At 44.9% G+C, this 26,213-nt stretch overlaps 1 protein-coding gene across 1 annotated transcript; it reads right to left on the bottom strand.

The window, feature by feature from the left end:
* Nucleotides 1–23,141, bottom strand: LOC122945381 (G protein-activated inward rectifier potassium channel 1-like). Its single transcript, XM_044304454.1, has 2 exons — nt 21,485–23,141; nt 1–300 (listed from the first exon to the last, which is right to left on the bottom strand). Exons 1-2 carry the CDS (start codon nt 22,154–22,156, stop codon nt 1–3), a joined length of 972 nt encoding a protein of 323 aa, XP_044160389.1. The 5' UTR covers nt 22,157–23,141.
* Between the last annotated feature and the right edge of the window lie 3,072 nt (nt 23,142–26,213).

The following is a 26,213-nucleotide window of genomic DNA, read 5'->3' as shown; positions in this document are numbered from 1 at the left end:
TCAGATAGGACAGGAATAATAACTAAAAATGAGGTTTACTGTAACATTGTATCCATATATTAGGAAAATAGAAGATGACTTACCGGTAGTTTCCACAATCCCCTCGAGGATGACGACGATCTCAAACTGCTCCGTCTGCATGGACCGCTGAGAAAGGTCGTAGAAGGGGCTTTTTGCATCAATCATATGGCAGATTGTAAGAGGAGAAACCAGAAAAAGCTGATCCGCCCCTGTGCTAAATCCTACGTCTAGTTCAAGTTGATCAAGAGGGAGAAACTCGCCCTCCGGTGTCTGCCGAGACTGAAGATACAGAAGGGAGAAGAAGATTAACACCCGGACGGCAGTTTTCATGACAAGCTGACATCACACAACATCACTGCTAAAATCTGACATTTGCAATTATACCAGACACATCCATTCTTTCTGGGTTGTCTTTTCTATTAACATGCTAAGGGTACTTTCACACTAGCGTTATTCTTTTCCGTCACTGAGTTCCGTCCTAGGGGCACTATACCGGAAAAGAACTGATCGGTTTTATCCTAATGCATTCTGAATGGAGAGCAATCTGTCCAGTTTGCATCCGGATGTCTTCAGTTCAGTCTTTTTGACTGATCAGGCAAAAGATAATACCGCAGCATGCTACGGTTTTATCTCCGTCCACAATTCCGGAACGCTTGCCGGAATGCTGGATCTGGCATTTTTTCCCATTGCCATGCATTAATGCCAGATCTGGCACCGAGTGTTCCGTCAAAACAGATCCGGCATATCGGTCTGCAAAAATAGTGAAAAAAATATATGCCAGATCCGTTTTTCCAGATGGCACCAGGAGAGACGGATCCGGCATTTCAATGCATTTGTCAGACGGATCAGGATCCTAATCCGTCTAACAAATGCCATCAGTTTGCATGAGTTTTGACAGATCCGGCAGGCAGTTCCGGCGACGAAATCCTCTGCCGCAAGTGTGAAAGTACCCTAAGATCAAATATAAAGGCTGCAATTCTTAAACATTATGGGGCTTTTCTATCCTAGCAAAAAAATTAATAAAAATGCTGGCATAAAATAACAAAAAAACAATAATAATATTTTAAAGGCATTGTGCTAGATTAGAAAAACATGGCTGCTTTCTTCAAAAATTGTATCGCTTGTATATGAACCCTATGAACTTGTAAAGGGCTGCGGAATATTGTGGTGCTATATACATTTTATTATTATTATATATACTATGTGTCACTCAGCTCTATTTGTTTCAATTGTTTTTAGATGCCAGACACGACCTATGGACAGGTGTGGAGCTGTTGTGGAAGAAAACAGCTGTGTTTTTCTACTCCTGCACATCCTGAACGGATCTCACAAGCGGACCCAGAAACGCCAGTGTGAAAGTAGCCTGACTTGTAAACCTGGCATAACCCCTTTAATGCTGCAGTAATGCGAAGAATAACCGGACAGGGAAAACAAGACTGACAGGGCTGGAGCAGCAGGTAGTATTGCCATAAGTAGCATAGTTGCTAATAGTGACAAATTTGCAAGGGATGTCCATAATTTTCAAAGACATTCCCAGAAGAGCCGAGTGTGCATGTGTACAGGGAGGTCGGGAGGAGCATCTGTTGGGCGACAGCTGTCTAAAGCTTATTTCCTGCTGTAATAATGTTGCTAAACCAGAAATTGCTGCTAGCTAAACACGGCCTGTGCAGCATATAATTATTTGTGTCATAGGAAACATAAGGAACAGTGACGGATTATAATAGGGACTTACATACTGCGGCTGGGCATGGGAGCACATAGTTCCCTGCCCCGCTGCCTATCACTGCCGTAGGCTTTAGGCCTAGTAAGCCTGAAACCTATGTGGTAGCAAAATCCTGGCGCAGGCATCATCACGTGCGATGATGTCATTGCGCGCCTGTGTCGGGGCGCAGGGCTTTGATGTACGCGCGCCTGCCTCCCCATCATGGACACATGTAAGTATTAGCCTTTAGTTTTTAGTTTTTTTTTCGTGTGTGTGCCAACTTTGGGGTCATATTACTGCAGGGACAGTGGGGGCAAATGATTACATGGGGCAAATTACTTAATATGGAGCAGTGTGGGGCAAATTACTCAATGGGGGCAGTGTGGAAGCAAATTACTTAATGGTGCAGTATAGGGGGAAATTACTTAATGGGACCAGTGTGGGGGCAAATTACTTCATTGGGGCAGTTTGGGGGCAAATTACTTCATGGGGCAGTGTGGGGCAAATTACTTCATGGGGACAGTGTGGGGTGAAAATTACTTTGTGAGGGCAAACAACTATATGGGGGCAGTGTGAGGGAAATTGCTATATGGGGCAGTGTGGTGGAAATTACTATATGGGGTAGTGCGGGGAATATTAATATATAGGGACAGTGTGAGGGAAATTAATATATGTGGTCAGTGTGGGGGAAATTACAATGGGTGTGGGGCACGTTGCTATTGGGGAGGCACTGTAGGGGCCTTTCTTTTACAGGACATATTAGGGGACATTATTTTTGGGGAAACTATTCAGGCATTATTACCTGGAGCACAATATAGGGTGTTATTATTACTGGGGGCACTCAAGGGGACATTATAATTGCTGTAGACACTATAGGGATCTTTGGGAAAAAATTACAGAAAAAAGATAATAATGCACTTAATAATATAAATGCAAGCATTATATATGGACCAACCCCTCACTCTGATGTAATAAAATCTGAGACACTTAGCCAATATATTTTGATCAAAACACATCTGAGCCCGCCTACCAAGCGCCAAGGTGGTCTCAGGTCAGGCGGGTCCTACGCTAAACCTAGCTAAGCCATTGGGCTTCTATGCTCAGGAGCGCAGACGCCGCACATTGGTCCATATATAATCCTTGCATCTATATTATTACCGGTAAGTGCATTATTATCTTTTTTCTGTAATTTTTTTCATGAGTGTGGCCAGGGACATCCGCACATTTATCTATCATATCGTGCAGGATGTTTTTATCTTAGTTTTTTCTTTATACTACAGATGTTTCTGTAGTATATGCTTGATGGAGTGGCACCTTCAAGTGTGAATGTGCTCCTATTTTATCTTGGGTGTAGCATTCCTTTGCTCTTTTTCCCTTCCTATCCAATAGAGCGCCTTGATTAGGTGGTACATATGGGTGTGCTTGCTCCTCCTCCCATTGGTTGCTTGATGCACATGGAGGTGACTAGGAGCAGCACACCATATGTGCGGCGTCTGCGCTCCTGAACATAGAAGCCCAATGGCTTAGGACCCGCCTGACCTGAGCCCACCTTGGCGCTTGGTAGGCAGGCTCAGACGTGTTTTGATCAAAATATATTGGCTAAGTGTCATTTATATTATTAGGTGCATTATTATCTTTTTTCTGTAATTTTTTCATGAATGTGGCCAGGGACATCCACACATTTATCTATCATATCGTGCAGGATGTTTTTATCTTAGTTTTTTCTGTGACTTTTTTTCTTAGTTGCCTATAGAAACCAATCAGATCTTACCTTTTATTTTTGACAGCTCCTTTGGACAATGAAAGGTGGAATATGATTGGCTGCTATGGGCAACTAAGCCAGTTTTACTTTATACCAGTTTGATAAATGACCCCCATCATGTCTACTGGGGTCACTATTTTTTCAGCGGTATAGAACCTGGGACATTGGGGAGTGGCAGCAGGATGACATTGTTGGGACACCAGGATGGGGAGGTTGATGGAAAAATTTAGAAATCTAACATGTCTGTGTAACAAACTCTGCAGAGACGAGATGTGGCTAAAAGAATTTGTAATGGTGGTCTGGGTCAAACGGAGGAGAAGAGGAAAGAGAAGGTCTACATGACAGGAGATGTCCCTGGATCTAAGAGGTATGTGGTGCTGTATTCTTTTCCAAGTCTTTTTTATTATAATCGTATGTATTTTAAATTTGGCAAATTTGTAACAGCCCAGATAACAGTGATAACTTTCTGTGTACAGATAACGTAGTAGATGTTCCCTGCAGTCCCCTGTAGCACCCCACATAACACAATAATTCACTGTGTTATGTGGGGTGTTACATAGGGCTGCAGGTAACATCATGAGATGATGGGGGTATGATTCCTGGCACCACTGCCAATCCGCTGTTTGAGGAGACCGCGATGTTCCAGTGAGCGCCGCAGCCACTTTGCTCCTTACCAAGCACAGCGCTGTCCATGTGTTAGTGGCTTTGCTTGGTATTGCAGCTCAGCCCCAATCACTCAGATGGGACAGAGTTGCATCTGGACCATGTGAACGATGAATGTGATGTCATATGGCCTAGGAAGAGACTGTGGCACTCACGAAGCACTGCAGCCTCTCCATACAGAAACATTTTTTAACTAAAATGGAGGGAGGGGCCCAAGTTGGGTAGACAGCCCCGGCCTATCATGCACTTAATCTGCCACTGATAAGGAAGCACCTAACGAGGAACATGTATAACTTAAAGTGCCTCTCAATCATCATGTGGTTTCAATCTAAAATTCTGTGCTGATCAATTTCTCAATATATATTTATAGCTATCAATATTGTGTTTTTAAGATACATAGCTCCAAATCCCCTGCACAGACAGTAGGCGTACAGCCACCACTAGGGGGAGCTCCAGAGCTCATCCAATCACCCACCACATAAATGGTTGTACAAAATATTCACAATATATTTATAGTTATACAGGGAAAAGTGTGGGAAACATAACAGTATGGACTTGGACCTGTTACAATGTGTATAAACATATGTGTTCCCATATGGTAATTACGTTTTCGGATGACAGAAAGTGACTATTGTACAGAAAACGACAATATGATTTTATATTAGTCATAATCGAAGAGCGGAATTAAAATGGAAGAAGTGTTTAAGTTTATGAGCAGCCACCCCCTCACCAATCACTTCTTCCTGCACTCAAACAATTCATGTGCCGCGCCGGATTTTTATGTAAAAACATAAAACACAAAAAACAGCTACGTCTTTCCTAAGGGTTTATATGGCCACTTATTATATATTATGACACGTACTGTATGCTACATGCAGCAGACCAATGCTCTGCTATAACAGCCTCATTCTCCTGACTATGGATACACTGCAATATCGTTCACAGCCACTAGACCACAGTGGTGCTGTCTCTAGAAAATATTTTTTCTAATACCTGACAACTTCTTCAATACATAAGGTCCCTCAGCAATTGTTTTAAGCTCAGTCATGGATGATAATTCATGTAGTACATCATATTCAGCTGAAGTTTAGTGTCAAATCCTTGGCAATATGGTCTATTTTATTGATTAGGCAGCACTTAGGCAACAATCTGCCAATATTATTTCAGCATCGTATGCTAGTGGTAGTCAAGCACTAGATGCTTGTAATATAACTTATGCTCTAGTTTACCATATGGACGCACCTTCAAAAAAAAGGTAATGTACAAGGTAAGATCCAAACTAGCCAGACAGACATGTCAGCTATACAGTATACTAGCTGAAGGACCCGGCTTCGCACGGGTATATTTAATCTATTTCATTTAATGTTTGTGTGTCGTTAAAAGATATCGACGTATCCACTATAACAGTGACATCTACAGCCCCGCCCTTTAACAGTGACCTCCACAGCCCCGCCTCCTTAACACTAACCCCCCACCACAGACTAAAGGCCTGAGAGCTTTTATTGGCTGATAAGGGTCATGTGACCAGGCTTCTATTGGCTAATGCATTTTTTAGGAATATCTCAGGAACGGTATGTCCTAGAGAGCGGAGACTTGGTCTAAAACCTTCCCGGACACCTGATGTACCCGTGTGCCAAATTTTTTAATTGTAAATGCGACAATGCGGATTCCTTTAGCGGACATACATACACACACACATACACTCAGCTTTATATGTTAGATAAATAGGGCTCTCTGCAAAACCCTCTGTAACGGATCACCTGGCACCCCGACCGGGTACCTCCGTCGATAGATGCTCCTAGTGCTTTCCGAGGACTCCAAGCACTCCACTTGACACCGTACGCACTGCAGACCCCACGAACCGCCGCAGCTTGGTTGGGGTCTCACCGTCCTCCACCCACGCTGGACCTACGACAAGGCTCCAGGCTCCAGTGGGTGAACCTCTCCTACAGCCAGAGAGCAGGAACAGCTCTTACAAGAGCTAGTAGTTATGCCAGGGGAGTATAGCAAATCGTCAGCGTATAGCAATCCCCCAGTTTGATCAGTTATCCAAACACCAGTCTCAACATGATGAAGGATAAAACAGGAACACTTTATTGAGGGCTACCCGCCCGTATTTATGCAGGTCCCCATCTGGTGGACACGCCCCCAGGGGACCAGAATGGAGACTGCGACACACCGAACAGATACAACACATCCCCACAATGCATCATGGTTTCCTCCTCTCTGCCCCAGAAACAACCGAGGGATAATCCAATTATCTCTCAGGACAAAGGGGAGATCGCCAATACACATGTGGGGACAACAGGACAGACATCACCATTTAAACACACAATGTCACACCCTCCCAGCAACCACAGACATTTAACATATTCCCAGATAGCTCAAGTCTGAGTGCATATCATTAGGTGAATGGCACTCAGACCACACGAATACAATTAAACTAGCCATCTGGGTACCCTCACATAACAAAATACAATTCCAAAGACAGATTTAAGCTGTGCGGCTGGCCTGTCTTCTTTAAAGTTAGTATGGGCCATAATCCTGAGGCAGGAGGCTGGCAACCAGCCCCCTCCAAAACACAGTGGCGAGGTTGGTTTCGTCACACATCTCCCCCTCCCAGGGAAGACTAACCAGATACCTGACCTCACGGTCAGTACCTGAGTTAGTCTGGCAGTCCAACCACAACCCCATACTGGACCTGTTGAATTTTGGGGCCTGGCTCTGTTCTGTATGTCCCCAGCTGTTGAGTGGGCATCTGCGACTCCTTGCTGCCTTGTGGTTCTCCAGCTTGGAGCTGTAGGTACTTGGTGGGCAGAGGCCGACTGCGCTCTGCCCAGATGCCAGCTCTTCCGCTGGGGTCGCTTGTGGGGAGTCCGGCTCTGAAGAAGAGGATAGGGGAGGGCAGAGGCCGACTGCGCTCTGCCCAGATGCCAGCTCTTCCGCTGGGGTAGCCTGTGGGAAGTCCGGCTCTGGAGAAGAGGATAGGGGAGGGCAGAGGCCGACTGCGCTCTGCCCAGATGCCAGCTCTTCCGCTGGGATCGCTTGTGGGGAGTCCGGCTCTGAAGAAGAGGCTAGGGGAGGGCAGAGGCCAACTGCGCTCTGCCCAGATGCCAGCTCTTCCGCTGGGGTAGCCGGTGGGGAGTCCGGCTCTGGAGAAGAGGATAGGGGAGGGCAGAGGCCGACTGCACTCTGCCCAGATGCCAGCACTTCCGCTGGGGTAGCCTGTGGAAAGTCAGCCTCTGGAGAAGAGGATAGAGGAGGGCAGAGGCCGACTGCGCTCTGCCCTGATGCCAGCTCTTCCGCTGGGAAGGGATCAGTGGGTAGGGCAGGCTCATCCCCTGCCCCCAGAACTCTGTTGGGAAGTAGCTGGGAAGGGGAGGGCTCGCTTACCTCCTCCTCCTGGTATCCCTGCGGAGATGGATGGGGATCTGGACCGACTGTCCAGCATCCCTGCAGAGGGGCTTGTGTTCCCCTTTTCCCGGTATCTCCGGCTGCTGGTGGAAGGTGAGGCCGGTTGCCTCTCCTCCCCAGGACTCTGGTTGCTGTAAGGCAGAGGGACCCCGCATCTCCTCCCCCTGGAACTCAGGTTGCCGCTGGGGAGAGAGACCGGTTGTCTCCTCTCCCTGTGATATGCACTGCCGCTGGAGATCTGGGCAGGCGGCCCAGCATCCCTGTAGGGCCGGTAGAGAGACCTCGGTCCCATCTCCACCTGCCATCTGTGGGTCCTCCCAGGACCAGTCTGTGAGGACCCCTACCTCTGTAGCTGGTACTGAAGCAGGGGATACTTCAGTCGGGTCTTCCCAGCTGTAGGGTTGTAGGTCTGGGGCTGCCACCCAGCTCTCTGGCAGTGTATATTGGGACCGAATTGAGCTGAAGAGGTATTGGTAATCCTGCTCCAGCTCCCACTCCTTTGTCACTAGAGATGCTAGGTCTTGTCTCACCTCTCTCGCTGTAGCCCAATCATGCATAGCCTCCCTGTGGTCATAGATATCCCAGAACCGGGACCCTCCAGCATCTCCGAACTCCGGTTCTGCGAAGGCCTCAAACAACAGGCCAGGGCCATCATAATCCTCACCCTCGGGTCTGTCGTGCTCAGCCATCCCGGGGGAGTGCCGAATCACATACCACCAGAGTGCCTGGTAGGCGTCATCTAGCCAAAGCTCCTTCCATACCAGGCTCTCCAGTTCTGTCACCCACTCATTCAGGGGCTCCTCTCCCAGAAGGGGCATTCGTAGGGCCACTCGCATCCGCAACTGCTGCTCCTCACTGGGGAGACACTCGCCCCGCCGACGCTGTACATCTTCCAGGGCCTCGTGCCAGACGCCTTTCCGGACTGCATCCCTCCAGTCCGGGTCATCATCCTCCTCGTAGTGGAACGCTGTTCGAAGACTAGCCGATTCCATCCTGCTGTAGCCAGGGGCGCTGTACGGATACTAGCGTTGCCCTCAATATACACTACGTGCAGAATTATTAGGCAAATGAGTATTTTGACCACATCATCCTCTTTATGCATGTTGTCTTACTCCAAGCTGTATAGGCTCGAAAGCCTACTACCAATTAAGCATATTAGGTGATGTGCATCTCTGTAATGAGAAGGGGTGTGGTCTAATGACATCAACACCCTATATCAGGTGTGCATAATTATTAGGCAACTTCCTTTCCTTTGGCAAAATGGGTCAAAAGAAGGACTTGACAGGCTCAGAAAAGTCAAAAATAGTGAGATATCTTGCAGAGGGATGCAGCACTCTTAAAATTGCAAAGCTTCTGAAGCGTTATCATCGAACAATCAAGCGTTTCATTCAAAATAGTCAACAGTGTCGCAAGAAGCGTGTGGAAAAACCAAGGTGCAAAATAACTGCCCATGAACTGAGAAAAGTCAAGCGTGCAGCTGCCAAGATGCCACTTGCCACCAGTTTGGCCATATTTCAGAGCTGCAACATCACTGGAGTGCCCAAAAGCACAAGGTGTGCAATACTCAGAGACATGGCCAAGGTAAGAAAGGCTGAAAGACGACCACCACTGAACAAGACACTCAAGCTGAAACATCAAGACTGGGCCAAGAAATATCTCAAGACTGATTTTTCTAAGGTTTTATGGACTTATGAAATGAGAGTGAGTCTTGATGGGCCAGATGGCTTGATTGGTAAAGGGCAGAGAGCTCCAGTCCGACTCAGACGCCAGCAAGGTGGAGGTGGAGTACTGGTTTGGGCTGGTATCATCAAAGATGAGCTTGTGGGGCCTTTTTGGGTTGAGGATGGAGTCAAGCTCAACTCCCAGTCCTACTGCCAGTTTCTGGAAGACACCTTCTTCAAGCAGTGGTACAGGAAGAAGTCTGCAAGGTAAGAAAAACATGATTTTCATGCAGGACAATGCTCCATCACACGCGTCCAAGTACTCCACAACGTGGCTGGCAAGAAAGGGTATAAAAGAGGAAAATCTAATGACATGGCCTCCTTGTTCACCTGATCTGAACCCCATTGAGAACCTGTGGTCCATCATCAAATGTGAGATTTACAAGGAGGGAAAACAGTCCACCTCTCTGAACAGTGTCTGGGAGGCTGTGGTTGCTGACGCAATTTTGATGGTGAACAAATCAAAACACTGACAGAATCCATGGATGGCAGGCTTTTGAGTGTCCTTGCAAAGAAAGGTGGCTATATTGGTCACTGATTTGTTTTTGTTTTGTTTTTGAATGTCAGAAATGTATATTTGTGAATGTTGAGATGTCACTGGTAAAAATAAATAATTGAAATGGGTATATATTTGTTTTTTGTTAAGTTGCCTAATAATTATGTACAGTAATAGTCACCTGCACACACAGATATCCCCCTAAAATAGCTAAAACTAAAAACTACTTCCAAAAATATTCAGCTTTGATATTAATGAGTTTTTTGGGTTCATTGAGAACATGGTTGTTGTTGAATAATAAAATTAATCCTCAAAAATACAACTTGCCTAATAATTCTGCACTCCCTGTACTCCACGAACGGTGTCTCCGAGCTGCTTCTCCTCACACTAGGACGCCATCCCACTGCTTGCCACCAATGTAACGGATCACCTGGCACCCCGACCGGGTACCTCCGTCGATAGATGCTCCTAGTAAGAGCTGTTCCTGCTCTCTGGCTGTAGGAGAGGTTCCCCCACTGGAGCCTGGAGCCTTGTCGTAGGTCCAGCGTGGGTGGAGGACGGTGAGACCCCAACCAAGCTACGGCGGTTCGTGGGGTCTGCAGTGCGTACGGTGTCAAGTGGAGTGCTTGGAGTCCTCGGAAAGCACTAGGAGCATCTAGCAACGGAGGCACTCAGTCGGGGTGCCAGGTGTTCCGTTACACCCTCTTTCTTACAAAATGATGGCATAATACCGTCTTATAGTGATAATATATAATCCTGCAACATACACATGCCCACATTATAACACTAAATAATGACCAAATAATACCATAATACTATTGTTTAGCTACAATATAATTCTGAAGTATACAACCTAATAATACCATCAAACAGGGGCAACATAATAGCATAATGGTTCTGTATAGTGATAAATGTAATTGTGCCATATGCAGCTCACATATTACTACAAGAAAGTGCCCTAATAATACCACAATACTTCTGTTTCATTAAAATATAATTCAGCCATATAAAGTCCACATAATATCAACAGGCCGTCTCCAAATAACACCACAATACTTTGTTTAGTGACAATATACTATATGCAACGCACATAAAACCACCAAAGAGTCCCCCAAAAATACCACAATACTTTAGTTTTGTGTAATTCTGCTATATACAGCACACATAATACCACCAAGCAGTGCTCATATAGCACAATATTTCTGTTTAGTGACAATGTAATTCTGGAACCTACAGACAATATAATACCACTAGTGTCCAAATAATGCCGCAATACTTCTGTTTAGTAACACTATAATTTTGCCATATGCAGTTTATGTAATACTACCAAACAGTGCTCATATAATATTACTATACTTCTGTTTAGTGACAATATAATTCTGCTACATACAGCAACAACACCACCAAATAATATGAAATATGCAAACAACACTCTGTTTGAAAAAATACATATATACAGAATTTTTTACATAATGCACATTTTTTGTTATGCTTTCAGTCTCCTACAGAGCTAGGTTCGTGTCCTTGGGGAAGGAGAGGAATATTTAGCAAACTGGGGTCTTGGCTAGTTGTGTCCAACCCCCCCCCCCCCCCCTCCTTTCCAATGCGTCCAGTGTTTGCTAATACAGCGTCCCCAGGAAGATAAAAAAACAAAGGACAAACTAATGTATTTTCATTACAAAGGTTCAATTCAATTCCTTCAGAGGAATACTCCGCCTGGAGGTTGTAAAACTCTGTATTTAATGCAGAAACCTCCACTGACTATAAAACCAACCATAGCCAATTCTCCCTCTTACAGATCATTCTGAGCATTAAGCAGAATAGATTGCTCTTCCTATGATATGCAGAATTCCCCCTATCGTATAGATAGCTGGTGATTCACAGCCTCTGTAATAAAATACTGGGGTGGGAACCATTTCTAAAATCTTACCAGGTTGTTAAAACTTTACATATCTCCCGTCATCATAACTCATGAAAGACACTATTATTGAATTCTAGATGTGGTGTCATACAAATGATGTTCTGCAGATAAGTAGCCGGAGACTGTGCAAGAACCTACAAACAGAATCATTAATGAGCCCACAGCGAAATTTATTCAATTCTCCTATAATATAATGGAGAATATAACACTGTCACTAAATTTTGCTGCTGTACAGGTTTTGGGGGACTAAATTATATCATACTCCATAATAAAACATTATAAGAAAACTGTAAATATATTCTTTTAAAATCACTTTTTGGTACCTAAGAGGCGGTAGACAATATTCTGGATTATTAGATCAGTCACAGATAAGATAGATAAGTCACAGAAGACGTCTCATCTAATAGAATGTTCCAAGAAAAACTGATACAGTGTGCCATGCTTAGTGCAGAACCTCAGGGGAAGTTCTTGACCTCATGGGCGGAGTTTTGCACCACCCCCTAAGATCCTGCACTGATTAAATACATCAGCTTTTCCTGCTGGCTCTCATGATATGACTGTCTTAGGCTACTTTCACACTTGCGTTCAGAGCGGATCCGCCCAGACGGATCCGCTCATATAATGCAGACGATGGGATCCGTTCAGAACGGATCCGTCTGCATTATATTGTAGAAAAAATTCTAAGTGTGAAAGTAGCTTCAGACGGATCCGTCCAGACTTTACATTGAAAGTCAATAGGGGACGGATCCGTTTGAAAATTGAGCCATATAGTGTCAAATTCAAACGGATCCGTCCCCATTGACTTACATTGTAAGTCTGGACGGATCCGTTTGCCTCCGCATGGCCAGGCGGACACCCGAATGTCCGCCTGCTGAGCGGAGCGGAGGCTGAACGCCGCCAGACTGATGCATTCTGAGCGGATCCGCATCCACTCAGAATGCATTAGGGCTGGACGGATGCGTTCGGGGCCGCTTGTGAGAGCCTTCAAACGGAACTCACAAGCGGAGCCCCGAACGCAAGTGTGAAAGTAGCCTTAGTAAATACTTGCAATCCTGATAAAATAACAATTTAGGAACGTCTGTTGTTTTGTTTTGTTTTTTTATAGCTATGCCGTTATTCCTCCTGTATAAGAAAGACTGGCAACAGTGTGTTACCCCTGGAAAACAGATCATGGCACTACAGTGAAAGCAGAACCGGTTTGCTTTGTGCACAAAGCATTTTTGTAAATGGATCTGTGAAAAATGTGTCTCCTTTTGAAGAATATGTACTATATCTGACTTAAATACTCCAACCTGGCCTAATAGGACTATTTCAGTATGGAGTAAGTAAAGCCTCGCTCACACGGATTTCCACAGCTCTGCCATTTGTGTCCATGTTATATTAAGAAGTAATGACAGCCAGGGGAAGATGGTTGTACAAGGCGCACACATAAATGACTCTAATGATAGATTCTGTATACTGCAGCTCCTTATTTTAGTACATAGGGTATCAGGATCATTAGGCTGTAATCACACCATGCACAATAAATCTGGTGCAAAATGATCTCCCATCCACAGACTCCTTTCAGTTGCTCTGACTGAATCTTCACATGATCCCACCATGGGATTATAAGTCCCGAGAGGGATCAAATCCTGGCGTTTGCATACTAAATTATTAATAACCCCTCCAACTTCCACCTGCAGCAAGCCCACGAGGAGTTGGTGCAGAGCAGACGATGGGAGTGGTAGTGGCCCTGATAAGATGTTATATATGTCACAGTATACTCCCTCAGTTACTTGCTCCCTGGGGATCAGTGCAGTATAAAGGTCGTTTGAAGAAGCAGGAAAGTAAAAGTATAATAGTCTCTCAATAACTTGTGGTACATCCAGCAGAAGTAGTGCAGTCTCTAGCACCAGATGAGGAGGTATGGTGGCTGGTTAGGTGACAATTTAATGTCACGTGCAGGCACCTGTGGATATAGGTGTCCACTGTATGATACAGGCCTGTTGTTTTACTGGCCTGGAAGAAGTCTGGGGGATGGGTGTTTGAGCTGCAGCCCCTCACCTGCAGCAGAGTCTGTAAAATTGAGATTTTGCTGATCACTCTGCTGTCTTTTGTCTTTGTAGACTGAGGCTTTTTTTGGAAGTGTGTTTGTGATTCTGATACTCTTCCTGGAGTCATGGTCTTGCGGGAGAGCAGGACACGTTCCCTTGCAGTAGGAACTCTAACATGTGCGTGCTTTCTCTTCTCTGTCTGGACTTGAAATCCCCCTCCTGGCAGGAAGCAGGACCAGTCCACTCCTACCAAGAGGGGATGAACAGGGTCGTTAGCCCTGTTCCTGCCAACCATTACTCCGATGCTGGTGAACATGGCAGAAACATAATCACATAGCATAATTGCAGATACCCCCAAATCTGGGGTACTATGAACCCTCAGCCTTAATTTAGCAGTCTGTTTAAATGAGGGCATGCTGTGTAACATAATAGGGGCCTGAGAGAGAACAAGGCAGGAAGGCTCCTGTAACAAAGTAGTTATGGAGGATGACTCCCAAGCTAGGAAGACACATGCTTGAACCAAGGGATGGAAGGCACTGTGGTAATGTACATAGATCTCAGACTTTTATTCCACTGGTAAAGGGACAGTTTTTCTGATGGGGTGGTGGCTTTATAGCACCTATAAAAGAGGTCCTATTCCCTATCCTGACATGACTGCTGGGGTGGTATTTTGTGATGCACTACAGTATTGCTGGCCCTCCTACTTCTGTTGTTCCTGTCTACATGTGTTGCCCCGCCTTCTGTAAATTTGGACCTGCCTACAACATAGGGCCACTTTTAGTTTATTTTTTTCCAGGGCCACTTTAAGTTCCCAGTCTGCCAATGAGGCACTTTGTGGTAATCTGTGCACTCAATGACCATATGGGGAGAGTATTGCACAGACCTCTATCCAATGCAAATTTGACCTTTTTTTTCTCTTCTAGTTACCAAACTAAATTGATCCAAAACCCAAAACAAGTACTTGTGTTTAATAAACAAAGGTGCAATTGCAATACTCCAGACCTGGAAGTATCTTCAGTTTTTAGTTATGTTGTGGTTTATTATGTTATGTATGTACATCAAGCATGACAAAGTATAATTGGTAGGGACAGGGTTAACCACTGCCCTCTTAATAGGAGTAGGATGGTCCTGTTACCTGCCAGGAGAAGGAGTTCTAGCTTAGATATTGTGCAGTGAGGAAGCACAGTCTTGAGCTCCTAACTGAAGGGTCTTAGGGACCAGCACTATATTCTTCTTCAGAGACAGAGTGAAGAATCTCAAGTGACGGCTTTCTTGAAAGCTACAGTGTTCTTAGTCAGCAGAGTGACCAGCAAACCACAGCTTTATAGACCCTGCTGCAGATGATGGACTATGGTTCAGACACCCATCACCTAGATAGCATCCAGGCCAGAACAACTCAAAGCCTGCATTACACAGGCACAAGTACCAGCACACATCTGTTAGCGAGAATTTTGAGACAGTCATCATCAAGATAGCATACTATCAGCTAATTTACCAGCCACCATACCTCATCATCTGGGGATAGAAATTGCACTACTGCTGAATGTTATATTTTGCACTGAGAAACTTTTATTCTTTTACTTCTGGCCTGAGTCTTTAAATCACCTTTCTAATGCACCAGTCACCAGCAAGCAATGGACTGAGGCAGCACATCATCGCACAACATCACATCATGACCACTACCACTCCCATCCTCTGCACTGGCTCATTAGGGCTAGTTGCACAGTCTCTACAAGCATCTATTCCAAATGCTAATCTATTAGACCTGAGAAACATGAGATTTGTGACAAGAGTGTTCATCAAGAACCCTCTTAAAAGGGTTGTCCTAGACCTTTTTTAAACCCCCTTCCCACACACACCTGATCCACGCCACTCTATGGCTCCCAAGATGTCTTCACTGGACCATGCCTATAATGTGGTCAAGTGTGCTGCTGCAGCCGATGACCAACCTCAGAGATGACGTGTCCCCAAGCGGCAAATCACTGTTGGGTCGCGTGCCGCTTGGGACATGTCACCGCTGAGGCCAGCCATTGGCCGTGTCATATGTGACTCTGTTAGTGCATTAGTTGACAGACCAGAACTAGACGTCCGGTGAAGGCAGCCTGGGATCCAGGGAGCTGGGAGCTGTCAAGTATAGATCTCTTCAATGGTCCAGCTAGGTTGGGAGGGAGGAGGCAGCTCCTTTAATGTAACAGAGGCAAGCTTGTCCTCAATCATCCGAGACATGTAATATGATCGTCAGAAGACCTCTCTTCCTTCATTTTATAATTAAGCAAGCCTTGCACATTGAAACGTGAATGGACAGCATGGTTCTCGAAAGCTTTACTAATTGTGCTCCCTCCCCATGCAGATAATGAAAAGGGCTTACTGCTCTTAAGAAGTGAACTGGCATACAAGCACTTAATGATTTATTTGTGTGTTGACTCGCATATTAAGCACTCAGGGAATGCACACATTTAGGAAATGCTTATTTGCAAAACCTTGAAGAGAAAAGAAAAAAGCCTCAAGTGACAAAACATTTAGCAACCGGCCAATCAACATCTCAAAAAATCGGCACCCTATTTTTCCCATTGTGCACCGCACTTCAACCTCCTCTGCCACTTTGCTTCTCATTTAAGATTACCCTCGAAGGCACAGATCATCTTTCAACCATAATGTGCACAGTGAACCTTATATAATACTAAAAATAAACTCTAGATAAGGGCTAAATCTAGCGAGCGTCGCTCTGATTGTTAATTTACTTCGATGCGGTAGTAAAGCCTGAACTCACATCAACCCTGTCCATTTCCCGGAAGAAATCGGGGGTGACTAAAAGGGTTAAAAAATCAGTGTCACAGGTGGCTTCTAGAACAGACGTGAAGATTTTCAGAGTGTTGCAGGATGTTAATTGAATGCCCTTCACAGCATGAAACGCTCGTCGTCTGTTTTGTGGATGTGATGTATGCACCGCAAAGGTACATATAGAATCCAGTGCAGCCTATGGGAAGGCGTACTGACTGTATGTGCCTAAAGAAAAACAATCCTAAAGACGATCTGTCTCCTCCTCGGATACATCTGTTTTAGTAAATACTTGCATTCCCCAATGTAATAACAATACTGGAGTATCTTTTGTTAAAAACGTTGCATTCTTCCTCTGATATTCCTTCTGAAAAAAAATGAATTGATTCGCAGTTGGAGGTTAGCTCCTACACATGAACGATGTCCAATCAGTGCTGACAGTGCTAGATGGTGTAGGGGCAACACCTTTTTGACTAAGCGGAGTGATAACGCCCGGCTGTCAATTTATTCAGATATCTCCAGGAGAAACAACAGAGGAATGGCACAATGTACAGTTCTACGAAAAGATGTTCTAGCATTGTTATTTTAGGCATATCCAAGCATTTACTAAAACAGGCATGTTAGAAGAGCAGACGGGTCCTCTTTAAAGGATTCAGCTCTTCAAATATTCCATTTAAACTATGTGACTCTGGGTTAAAAAATGTATGTACCTACTTTAAAGGTTTAAGGGGTTTACAAGAGTACAATATTGACGACCTGTCCTCAGGATAGGTTATCAATATCTGATCTGTAGGGATCCGATTCCCTGATCCTAAACAGATGTTTCAAGAGGCCATGGTGCTCGGGTGAGTGCTGCGGCCTCTTCCTAGGTCACATTCAAGTGAATGGGCCTGAGCTACAATACCAAGCAGAACTGCTATACAAGTTATGTCACTGTGATTAGTATGCAGTGAGGAGGCAGCAGCGCTCACTGGAGTGCCATGGTGGCCTCTTCAAACTGTTGATCAGTGGGAGCTTCGTAAGTTGGACCCCCACAAACAGATATTGATGACCTACACTGAGGATAGCTCATCAATATTGTACACTGGGAAAACCCTGATAAAAGCTAGGATCGAAAGGGGTTGCAATCAAAATACTGAAGGCCTTTCCTCAAGATACTGTAGGTCACCGATATCAGATCATTGGGGGTCCAACTCTCTGAACCCTTGCTAATCAGCTGCTTGAAGTGGCCGTGGCACTTCTACAAGCGCTGAGACCTCTATATATTTTTACATTGGTCCTCCCAAGTGCAACATCCTGCACTACTGCTACTAGATAGAAGATGTACAAGTAGACAGACCGATGTAAACATTTAAGAGAATTAGGGCTGCAACAATTAATCAACGTTATCGATAATATTCGATAACGGAATTTGTTGTCAACGAATCCCCTTATCGAGTAATAGTCCGATTCGTTGCTTTGCGGACAGGAGCGGGCGGTCAAGCGCTATGCCTGCGGGTCCTTGAACTTTAAATCACTGCAACAGACAGAGCGGGCGGCGGCGTAACGTCACTTACTCACGTGACGCGCATGCTCCGCCTGCTTCATTTATAAAGTGGGCGGAGCAGGCGCATCACGTGAGTGAGTGACGTTACGCCGCCGCCCACTCTGCCTGTTACTGGAGCTTCATTGTAAGGTAATAAAGATGTAGTGAAAGTAAAAGTTACTGCCGGTTAAGGAATACTGCTGTGAGGGCTGTTATGGGGAGGGGGATCTGTGGATGGCACTGTTATGGAGAGGATCTGTGGATGGCACTGTTATGGAGGGGATCTGTGGATGGCACTGTTATGGAGGGGATCTGTGGATGGCACTGTTATGGAGGGGATCTGTGGATGGCACTGTTATGGGGGATCTGTGGATGGCACGGTTATGGGGAGGGGAATCTGTGCACTGTTATGGGGAGGGGGATCTGTGCACTGTTATCGGGAGGGGATCTGTGGATGGCACTGTTATGGGGGATCTGTGGATTGCACTGTTATGGGGAGGGGAATCTGTGCACTGTTATGGGGAGGGGGATCTGTGGATGGCACTGTTATGGAGGGCATCTGTGTATGGCACTGTTATGGGGAGGGGGATCTGTGGATGACAATGTTATGGGGAGGGGGATCTGTGTATGACACAGCTATGGGGGAGATCTTTGGATGACACATATAGCATAAGATGCTATATAGTGTCATCCATAGATCCCCCATAGCATTGTCATCCACAGGTCCCCCTCCCCATAACAGTGTCATCCAAAGACCCCCCTACCCATAACAGTACCATCCACAGATCCCCCTCCCCATAACAGTGCCATCCACAGATCCCCCTCCACATAACAGTGCCATCCACAGATTCCCCTCCCGATAACAATGCACAGATCCCCATCCCCATAACAGTACAGTGACATCCACAGATCCCCCATAACAGTGCCATCCACAGATCCCCCTCCCCATAACAGTGTCATCCACAGATCCCCTCCATAACAGTGCCATCCACAGATCCCCTCCATAACAGTGCCATCCACAGATCCCCCATAACAGTGCCATCCACAGATCCCCATAACAGTGCCATGAACAGATCCCTCATAACAGTGCCATCCACAGATCCCTCATAACAGTGCCATCCACAGATCCCCCATAACAGTGCCATCCACAGATCCCCCATAACAGTGTCATGAACAGATCCCCCATAACAGTGCCATCCACAGAACCCCCATAACAGTGCTATCCACAGATCCCCCATAACAGTGCCATGAACAGATCCCCCATAACAGTGCCATCCACAGAACCCCCATAACAGTGCTATCCACAGATCCCCCATAACAGTGCCATGAACAGATCCCCCATAACAGTGCCATCCACAGATCCCTCATAACAGTGGCATCCACAGATCCCCCATAACAGTGTCATCCAAAGATCCTCCATAACAGTGCCAACCACAATTTGTTTTAATTTGGCCTTTGAACATAATTTTTAAAGTCAAATCATATAAACCCCTTTTTTTTACATTTTGGTGTTTTTTCCCGATTAATCGATGAAATTATTGAAAACTAATCGATTATTCAAATAATCGTTAGCTGCAGCCCTAAAGAGAATGCAGGATGGGTAAGGCACTAGCAAGTTCTACTGCTAGCATCACAGACTTGAAGAGCCTGAAGCATTAGGAGATAATGAACCCAGGACATGTCGGCCACATTGATTGACATACATTGTGTATTCTTCTCCCAATTTTTCATCTATTTCTAGCCTAGAGGAGGACATTTTCCAGGATCCCGGTAGCCAACCCACCGAGAAAATTGCTACTGATGCCCCACATTTTGTTTTTTTTACTTATCGGTCTATGAAAGTTCTTAAGGCCAGGTCCTCAAAAACATCAAATCTGCCTCCAGGACTCATCTAACTGGCTTCTACAGTCTACAGTATTTTGGCCTTACCCAATGTGTAACGAGTAATTGTGCAACTACAATGTTTTGGAAGAAATGGAATGAAATAGTGAAATGTTTTTGGATGGATTTCAGGTGGTGGTCATGAAGCCTTTCTTCAGTGTGTGCATTACAGTTCCAATACAAGAGCCCTCAATTACTCCAATAACTTAAAGCAAATAGGGTTTGATGGAGGTTCTGTTTTGCAAATTGTTAAGGGTTATGGGTCTTGACCCTGCATTGCATCCATTCCAGCCATTGGAAGTCCAAATACCAGCCTAAAAAAAAGTCTAGTAACCCAAGCTCACAGTGTTCTAGAGATCTACCTGGATTTCCAATACAGCCACCTTGAAACTGACCTTATGCTACCATTTACAGCTTGTATTCAATGTGAATTAGCAGTTTTCTTGACTGACTATTGAACTGAGATGATCAGAATTAACAACATGGATTGTGGTGAGGATAAATGAAAGTGATGGCACCACAAATCAATACTGTTGTAGTCTGACCTAGCAAAATACAGCCAAGAAACAAGGAGACTCCAGGGGATCATTATGCCAGAAAGTTATGTGAGAACATAAATTTGTTGGTCTAACAGTGATGGATGAGTGAATAAATAAGCAACCAGCTTAGTCTTCACTGCTGAGTTTAGATTAGAAAATCAACCTCGGGGTGTACTAAAAGTGGTACACAGCATTAACCCCTGAGGTGTTGAGAAATCAGGATATCGTGTTACCATGACAGCTCCATAATAAACCAGTCTATAAAAGAATTTGCCTTGGAAATTTTCACCGCACAACTTTAATAACACTGGAGTACAAATAAAGGTCAGCTAGAAATGGCTGCTTGATTATCAGGATAACAAGGCTATCGTCCGACCTGCACCATCCACATTTTCAGCAGAAAGTAAATTGATCTAACCTCAGTCTAATTTACTCACAGTGGAAAAATTAAGATATTATTGGTAAAAAATTTGAAGCAATTCGATTTCAGTTAGAATTGAGGAATCCTAGAAAAATCAGGCCTTTCTGAGTAGCACACTGGCATTGTGCAGCCCACAGCTTGCTCTAAATACTATCATCAATATACTGTATATAAACAAAACTGGGCCAGAATTCACATCTACCTAGTGAAAGTGAGCACGACATTTAATTCTACCTTTCAGATGCTGCGTGAGACAGTAAAAATTAGATTTAGGTCATATTTTCCAGAAATAGAAGATTTAATTACAAGTGTGAAACTCATAAGAACAGACTGTGATGTTTTTTGTGCAGGTTAGATTATTCATATATTGTACTTGTTTGCAAGAAATACAGGCCGCTTATCTATTTCTACTCAACCTTTAACATCTAGTATGTTGTGGTTATTTACGACATCGGTGTTGTGGTTACTTACGACAAACGCTTAGCCTAACAGCTATGGTGGACATAGGACATACCGTAATATCAATATTTAATGGTGTCCAGTTATTTTTTTTCCCAAATGACACATCACAGTATTCTAGACAAAAAATGCAGTTATGGATACTTACTTTGAGTAATTTACAGCGGATTTGGGCAGATACCATATGGCTGTTTCGAAGGTTGCCCACTCTGAACATCAGGGTGAGCTTGCCATCTCTCATGGAAATGACTGCATGTTCACTGAACATTAAAGTTTCGGCTCTCTTTTTGGGTTGAGACATCTTTATGAACATGCAACCTATCAAAAAGGCATCAACGATGGAACCTAGGATGGACTGGAAAAGGAAGAGGATAATTCCTTCAGGGCACTTGTCAGTAATGTACCTGAATCCGTAACCAATGGTGGCCTCAGTCTCAATGAAGAAGAGAAAGGCTGATGGAAAGTTGTAGACGTTAGCCACGCAAGGTGTGTAGTTTTCATCATGTGCTTTATAGAGATCCCCTCTTATGTAGGCAATGACCCACCACATGGATGCCATAAAAAGCCAAGCTACTGTATAAGTCAGAATAAAAATGAAAAGATTCCAACGCCATTTAAGGTCCACCAGAGTAGTGAAGAGGTCAGTGAGGTATCTGCTGCTCTCACTCCCCAGGTTGCCATGCTGGACGTTACATCGGCCGTTTTTTTCTACAAACCTCTGTCTTTTCCTTTTGGGGGAAGCTTGATTAAATCCAGAACCACTCGACGAAGTGGTGACTACTTGATAATCGTCCCCAAATTTCCTTCGGAGTGCAGACATAATATGAAAAAAGCAACAACAGCCAGATTCAGTGGATGTGCAGATCTGTCACTTTTTTTACTTCCTTCTCCAGGTTTTCTTTTTATTTATTTTTCTCAATAGCTTTGATTTCTATTACGGAGAAAGTGATGGTCCCTACGCTCAGCTACAAGCCGCATAATCCATGAACATCCATCAAGATCCCCTATCGAGCAAAATACCAAACCGATTTACTGTATCAATTTCTGTCTTCTTAAAGACAATACAAATGATATCATTATCTCATCCCAAGATCCCGATCCCTTTGGCTTTGGTTCTGCAGCAAAGCATCTCCTGCAGGGTTGATGTTGCCTAGAAGTTTGCATGCAGCAAGGAGAAAACGAAAGGAATAAAATAATGAAAAAACAATGAAGGAACCTGATAGCCAATTGTTTCTTCTAGCTTGTCAGGTACGAGGAAGGAAGCTTCGCATTGAAAGTATCACTGAGCAAAATGCACAGGAGTTCAAGCGAAGGTCCAGCCTAGCAATTTCAGAGGCAATGTCCTCCCTCCCCCCAAACTGAAGATCAGCAGAGCAGAACTGTTCTGTGCTTGCAATAATCTGAGGATGGAGCACCGTGGGTTGCTTCTCTTCAAGCAACCTACTCCTAGCTTCCTGGGATGTTATGGATAAAAGCACTAATGATGATCCTCACAGCTCAGGGTCTGCTTTTGGCTTCATGTCCTTTGTAAGATCCTCTGGAGACTTGATGAAGATGTTAATGCATAGAAGTGAGATCAGGGTGAGATGGTTCCAGTCCTTTTTCTTTTTGGGGGAGGTGATAGGATCATCATGATTGTGGCCAGTGTAGTGTTAGGGAGAATGGAGATAGTGTTGGTGTATGTGAGTGTATGTGTATGTGTGTGATCAGCTGCAGGGATCTGTAGCTCCTCCTGTTCTCTCTCTCCTTTCCACTCCCCATATATATACACTGAGCTTCCAGACTGCAGTGCCCTAGCTCACAACAGGAACGTCTTCCTCCACATACAATGCACTTACATGATGTACGCCGCTTGTTCTACATGAGTGCAGGAGAACAGGTGTAATTGCATGCACTGGAGCATGATGCCTCCCCATTCCCCCATTGCAAGCTTTCTGAGCCCTATGTATGTACTGTATGTAGGGGAAGTCAATGCTGCAGGACTGTGGGCTTGCAGCAAAATGTAAGTTTGCACAATTCACCCCCATATTGTGCGTTACTCTTTAGAAGCTGCCATTCACAGAGTATGGAGTAGGAGAGCTGTGGGAGTGTTGGGAAAATGAAGTGATTTTTTTATTTAACTGTGTAAGTGCTGCTTTGGAAAAAAAGACACAGCTGTCCTCAAGACACAAGGATGAATGCTGAATCTTCTGTGTATGCGAATGGGTGTGCATAATATTTCCTCTTGTTGCAAGTTATTTCCAGACAATTTCAGAAAATCTGTTTCTGGGAAAGCTGGGTCACAAATTCAACATCTGGCTATAAGGGATTATCAACCTTTTTTCCTGCTTTCTGAATGGCCCCTTTATGAGTGAGTAACTAAGGATTCTCAGGAGTCTAAGTGACAACTTCCTCCCTTGCATCATGTCAATTGGTCACGTGATGAAAGGAGAGCAGGTGGCAGTAGGAGCTGACCAAGACAAGCATCCGAGGATGCGGAGAGAAGGAGCTGGGATCTAGCATTAGGAAACAGGTAAGTATGCTTCCCTTTGCAGCTCTTCCCAGGGGAGGGGGATTTTCTCCCTAGCCCCCAAAGGTAGCCCACCCCTTTACGTTTATACCACCTAATAATTGGCTTCCTTTGCACTAGAATTTTATAGTAATTCTGTTACACAATGTAGCACATTAAGCCACATCCCTTTTCCCCTAGGCCAAGCCCACTTTGCCAAGTGAAGCACAAAAAGTGTCTAAGACACTTAAAGGGAACCTGTCACCTAAAAAACACCTCCCAAACCACCAGCATTACCTTAAAGTAGCCAGCAGTATGTTCCTAAAGATCCTTTTCTTCCTCCGGCCAGATGCACCAAAATCTTGAAAAACTAACTTTAATCCCCTGCACGCACTATGTAATAGCAGAGTTTGAAGTCAAGGGGGCAGCGGCCTCCTCGATTGAAGTCAAGATAACCACGCCCCCTTTCCCTGCCCCTTCATCTCTGATTGACAGCCGCGCACTGTGAACGTCTGACTCACACTCGGCCGGCTTTGCTGAACAGCCGAAAGCTATCGGCTGTCAATCAAAAGCGAAGGGGCTTGAATCGAGTAGGATGCTGCCCCCTTGACTTCAAACTCTGCTGTTACATAGCGCGTGCAGGGGATTAAAGTTCGTTTTTCAAAATTATGGTGCATCTGGCCGGAGGAAGAAAAGGATCTTTAGGAACATACTGCTGGCTACTTTAAGGTAATGCTGGGGGTTTGGGAGGCGTTTTTTAGGTGACAGGTTCCCTTTAAGCGTCCTAGACACTTTTTGTGCTTCACTTGGCAAAGTGGGCTTGGCCCAGGGGAAAAGGGATGTGGCTTAACGTGCTACATTGTGTAACAGAATTACTATAAAATTCTAGTGCAAAGGAAGCCAATTAGTAGGTGGTATAAACGTAAAGGGGTGGGCTACCTTTGGGGGGTAGGGGGAAAAGTTTGATTAAAGTTCGTTTTTCAAGATTTTGGTGCATCTGGCCGGAGGAAGAAAAGGATCTTTAGGAACATACTGCCGGCTACTTTAAGGTAATGCTGGTGGTTTGGGAAGCGTTTTTTAGGTGACAGGTTCCCTTTAATAAGTGTGGTGCACAGTATGTAAACCAGAATTCTGGCACATTTTTATTACTAAATCTTTCCCAGTGAGATTTAGACAAATCTATCCTGACAAATCACGCTTTTGGCAGACAGAACTCGGCATCGGTCACGGTGAAGGCTTATCTGAATATAATTTTCAAACAATAGTCAAAATCTGCCATTTCGGCCAACTTTTATTTTCTATTATCTGTGTGTGAACAGGACCGGTGATGACAGACGTCACTGGATTCAGCAGTCTTGAAAGTCCAACCTAAGCCTATTTAGTATCCAGCACAAAACAAGGCATTTAAGTTATACAAGCACTTTGGGGTAAAGGCACAGAGCCAAAATAACACAGAGCTGAACCCAGACATATCCCCTTTTTCCCCTACTCCTCCCTCTGACATGAGCATTGGAGCATTTAAAGGGCTTTTTCTGGAGGTCCGATGACGTATCAGGCTGTTAGGCAGAGGCTGCCGCCTAGCAGTGAGCCCGGTGATGCCACCGAACTAATGGGTGAGCTTTAGCGCTGCTCTAGCCTGTAAAATGGCTAAAGCCCACCCATCAGTGCCAGTGACGTCACCGGGGACACTGCTAGGAGGAAGCCTCTGCCTAAGAGTGTAAAAATGTAAACAAAAAAGCCCTTGCTCTACGCGAGCCAGCAGAACAGCTGAGTAGGGGAAGAAGGGGATATGTCTGGGTTTAGCTCTGAGTCTGGACAACCCCTTAAAACATTAAATTAAAGTCCTGTCCCATATGGATGCTAACTAAACAGAGGTTTCTACCTCAACTAGGTACAAATACCTTGCAGACAGGCTCGGACTGGGCCACAGGGGTACAGGTGAATCCTCCGGTGGGCTCTTGAGCAAGGTGGGCTCTTAGTCTCCCACCCCCTAGCACAAGTGGTACATAACGCAGTAGACTGCACTACATACATATATTCAATGTACAGCACCTCAACCAGCCAATTTCTAAAAAGCTTGACAGATTATTATTAGGAAACTCCCCAGTTTATTATTATAGACATGATCAGAGCTGAGATATGTTCTAGGTATAGAGGAAAGCTGCCAGTGTACTCTTCTCCCCAGGACCTACCTTCTCAAAATTGCTGGAGGGACCCCCATATTCAAAAATCTGGTAGCATCTTGCTGCTGTGTGAGCAGGTAATATTTGAATGTATCTGTACGGTAGGCCCCCAAATAAAATTTTAATGGTGGGCCCTAGGCACCCCAGTCCGACACTGCTTTTGCAGATCAGACTTTTCACAGGAGACAGGTCTACCAGCTTCAAGG

This window comes from Bufo gargarizans, chromosome 8, assembly GCF_014858855.1.
Source record: "Bufo gargarizans isolate SCDJY-AF-19 chromosome 8, ASM1485885v1, whole genome shotgun sequence".
In the NCBI taxonomy this organism is placed as follows: Eukaryota; Metazoa; Chordata; class Amphibia; order Anura; family Bufonidae; genus Bufo; species Bufo gargarizans.
The sequence above is the reverse complement of the archived record's forward strand: the minus strand, read 5'-3'. Positions and strand labels throughout refer to the sequence as shown.

What these genes read in the sequence shown, in the direction of transcription:
- LOC122945381 (XM_044304454.1), bottom strand. Translation starts at nt 22,156, where the DNA reads ATGTCTGCACTCCGAAGGAAATTTGGGGACGATTATCAAGTAGTCACC. An exon ending in TCCGCTGTAAATTACTCAAA is followed by an intron (nt 301 to 21,484) that starts GTAAGTATCCAT and finishes CTGTATCTTCAG; the next exon opens with TCTCGGCAGACACCGGAGGG.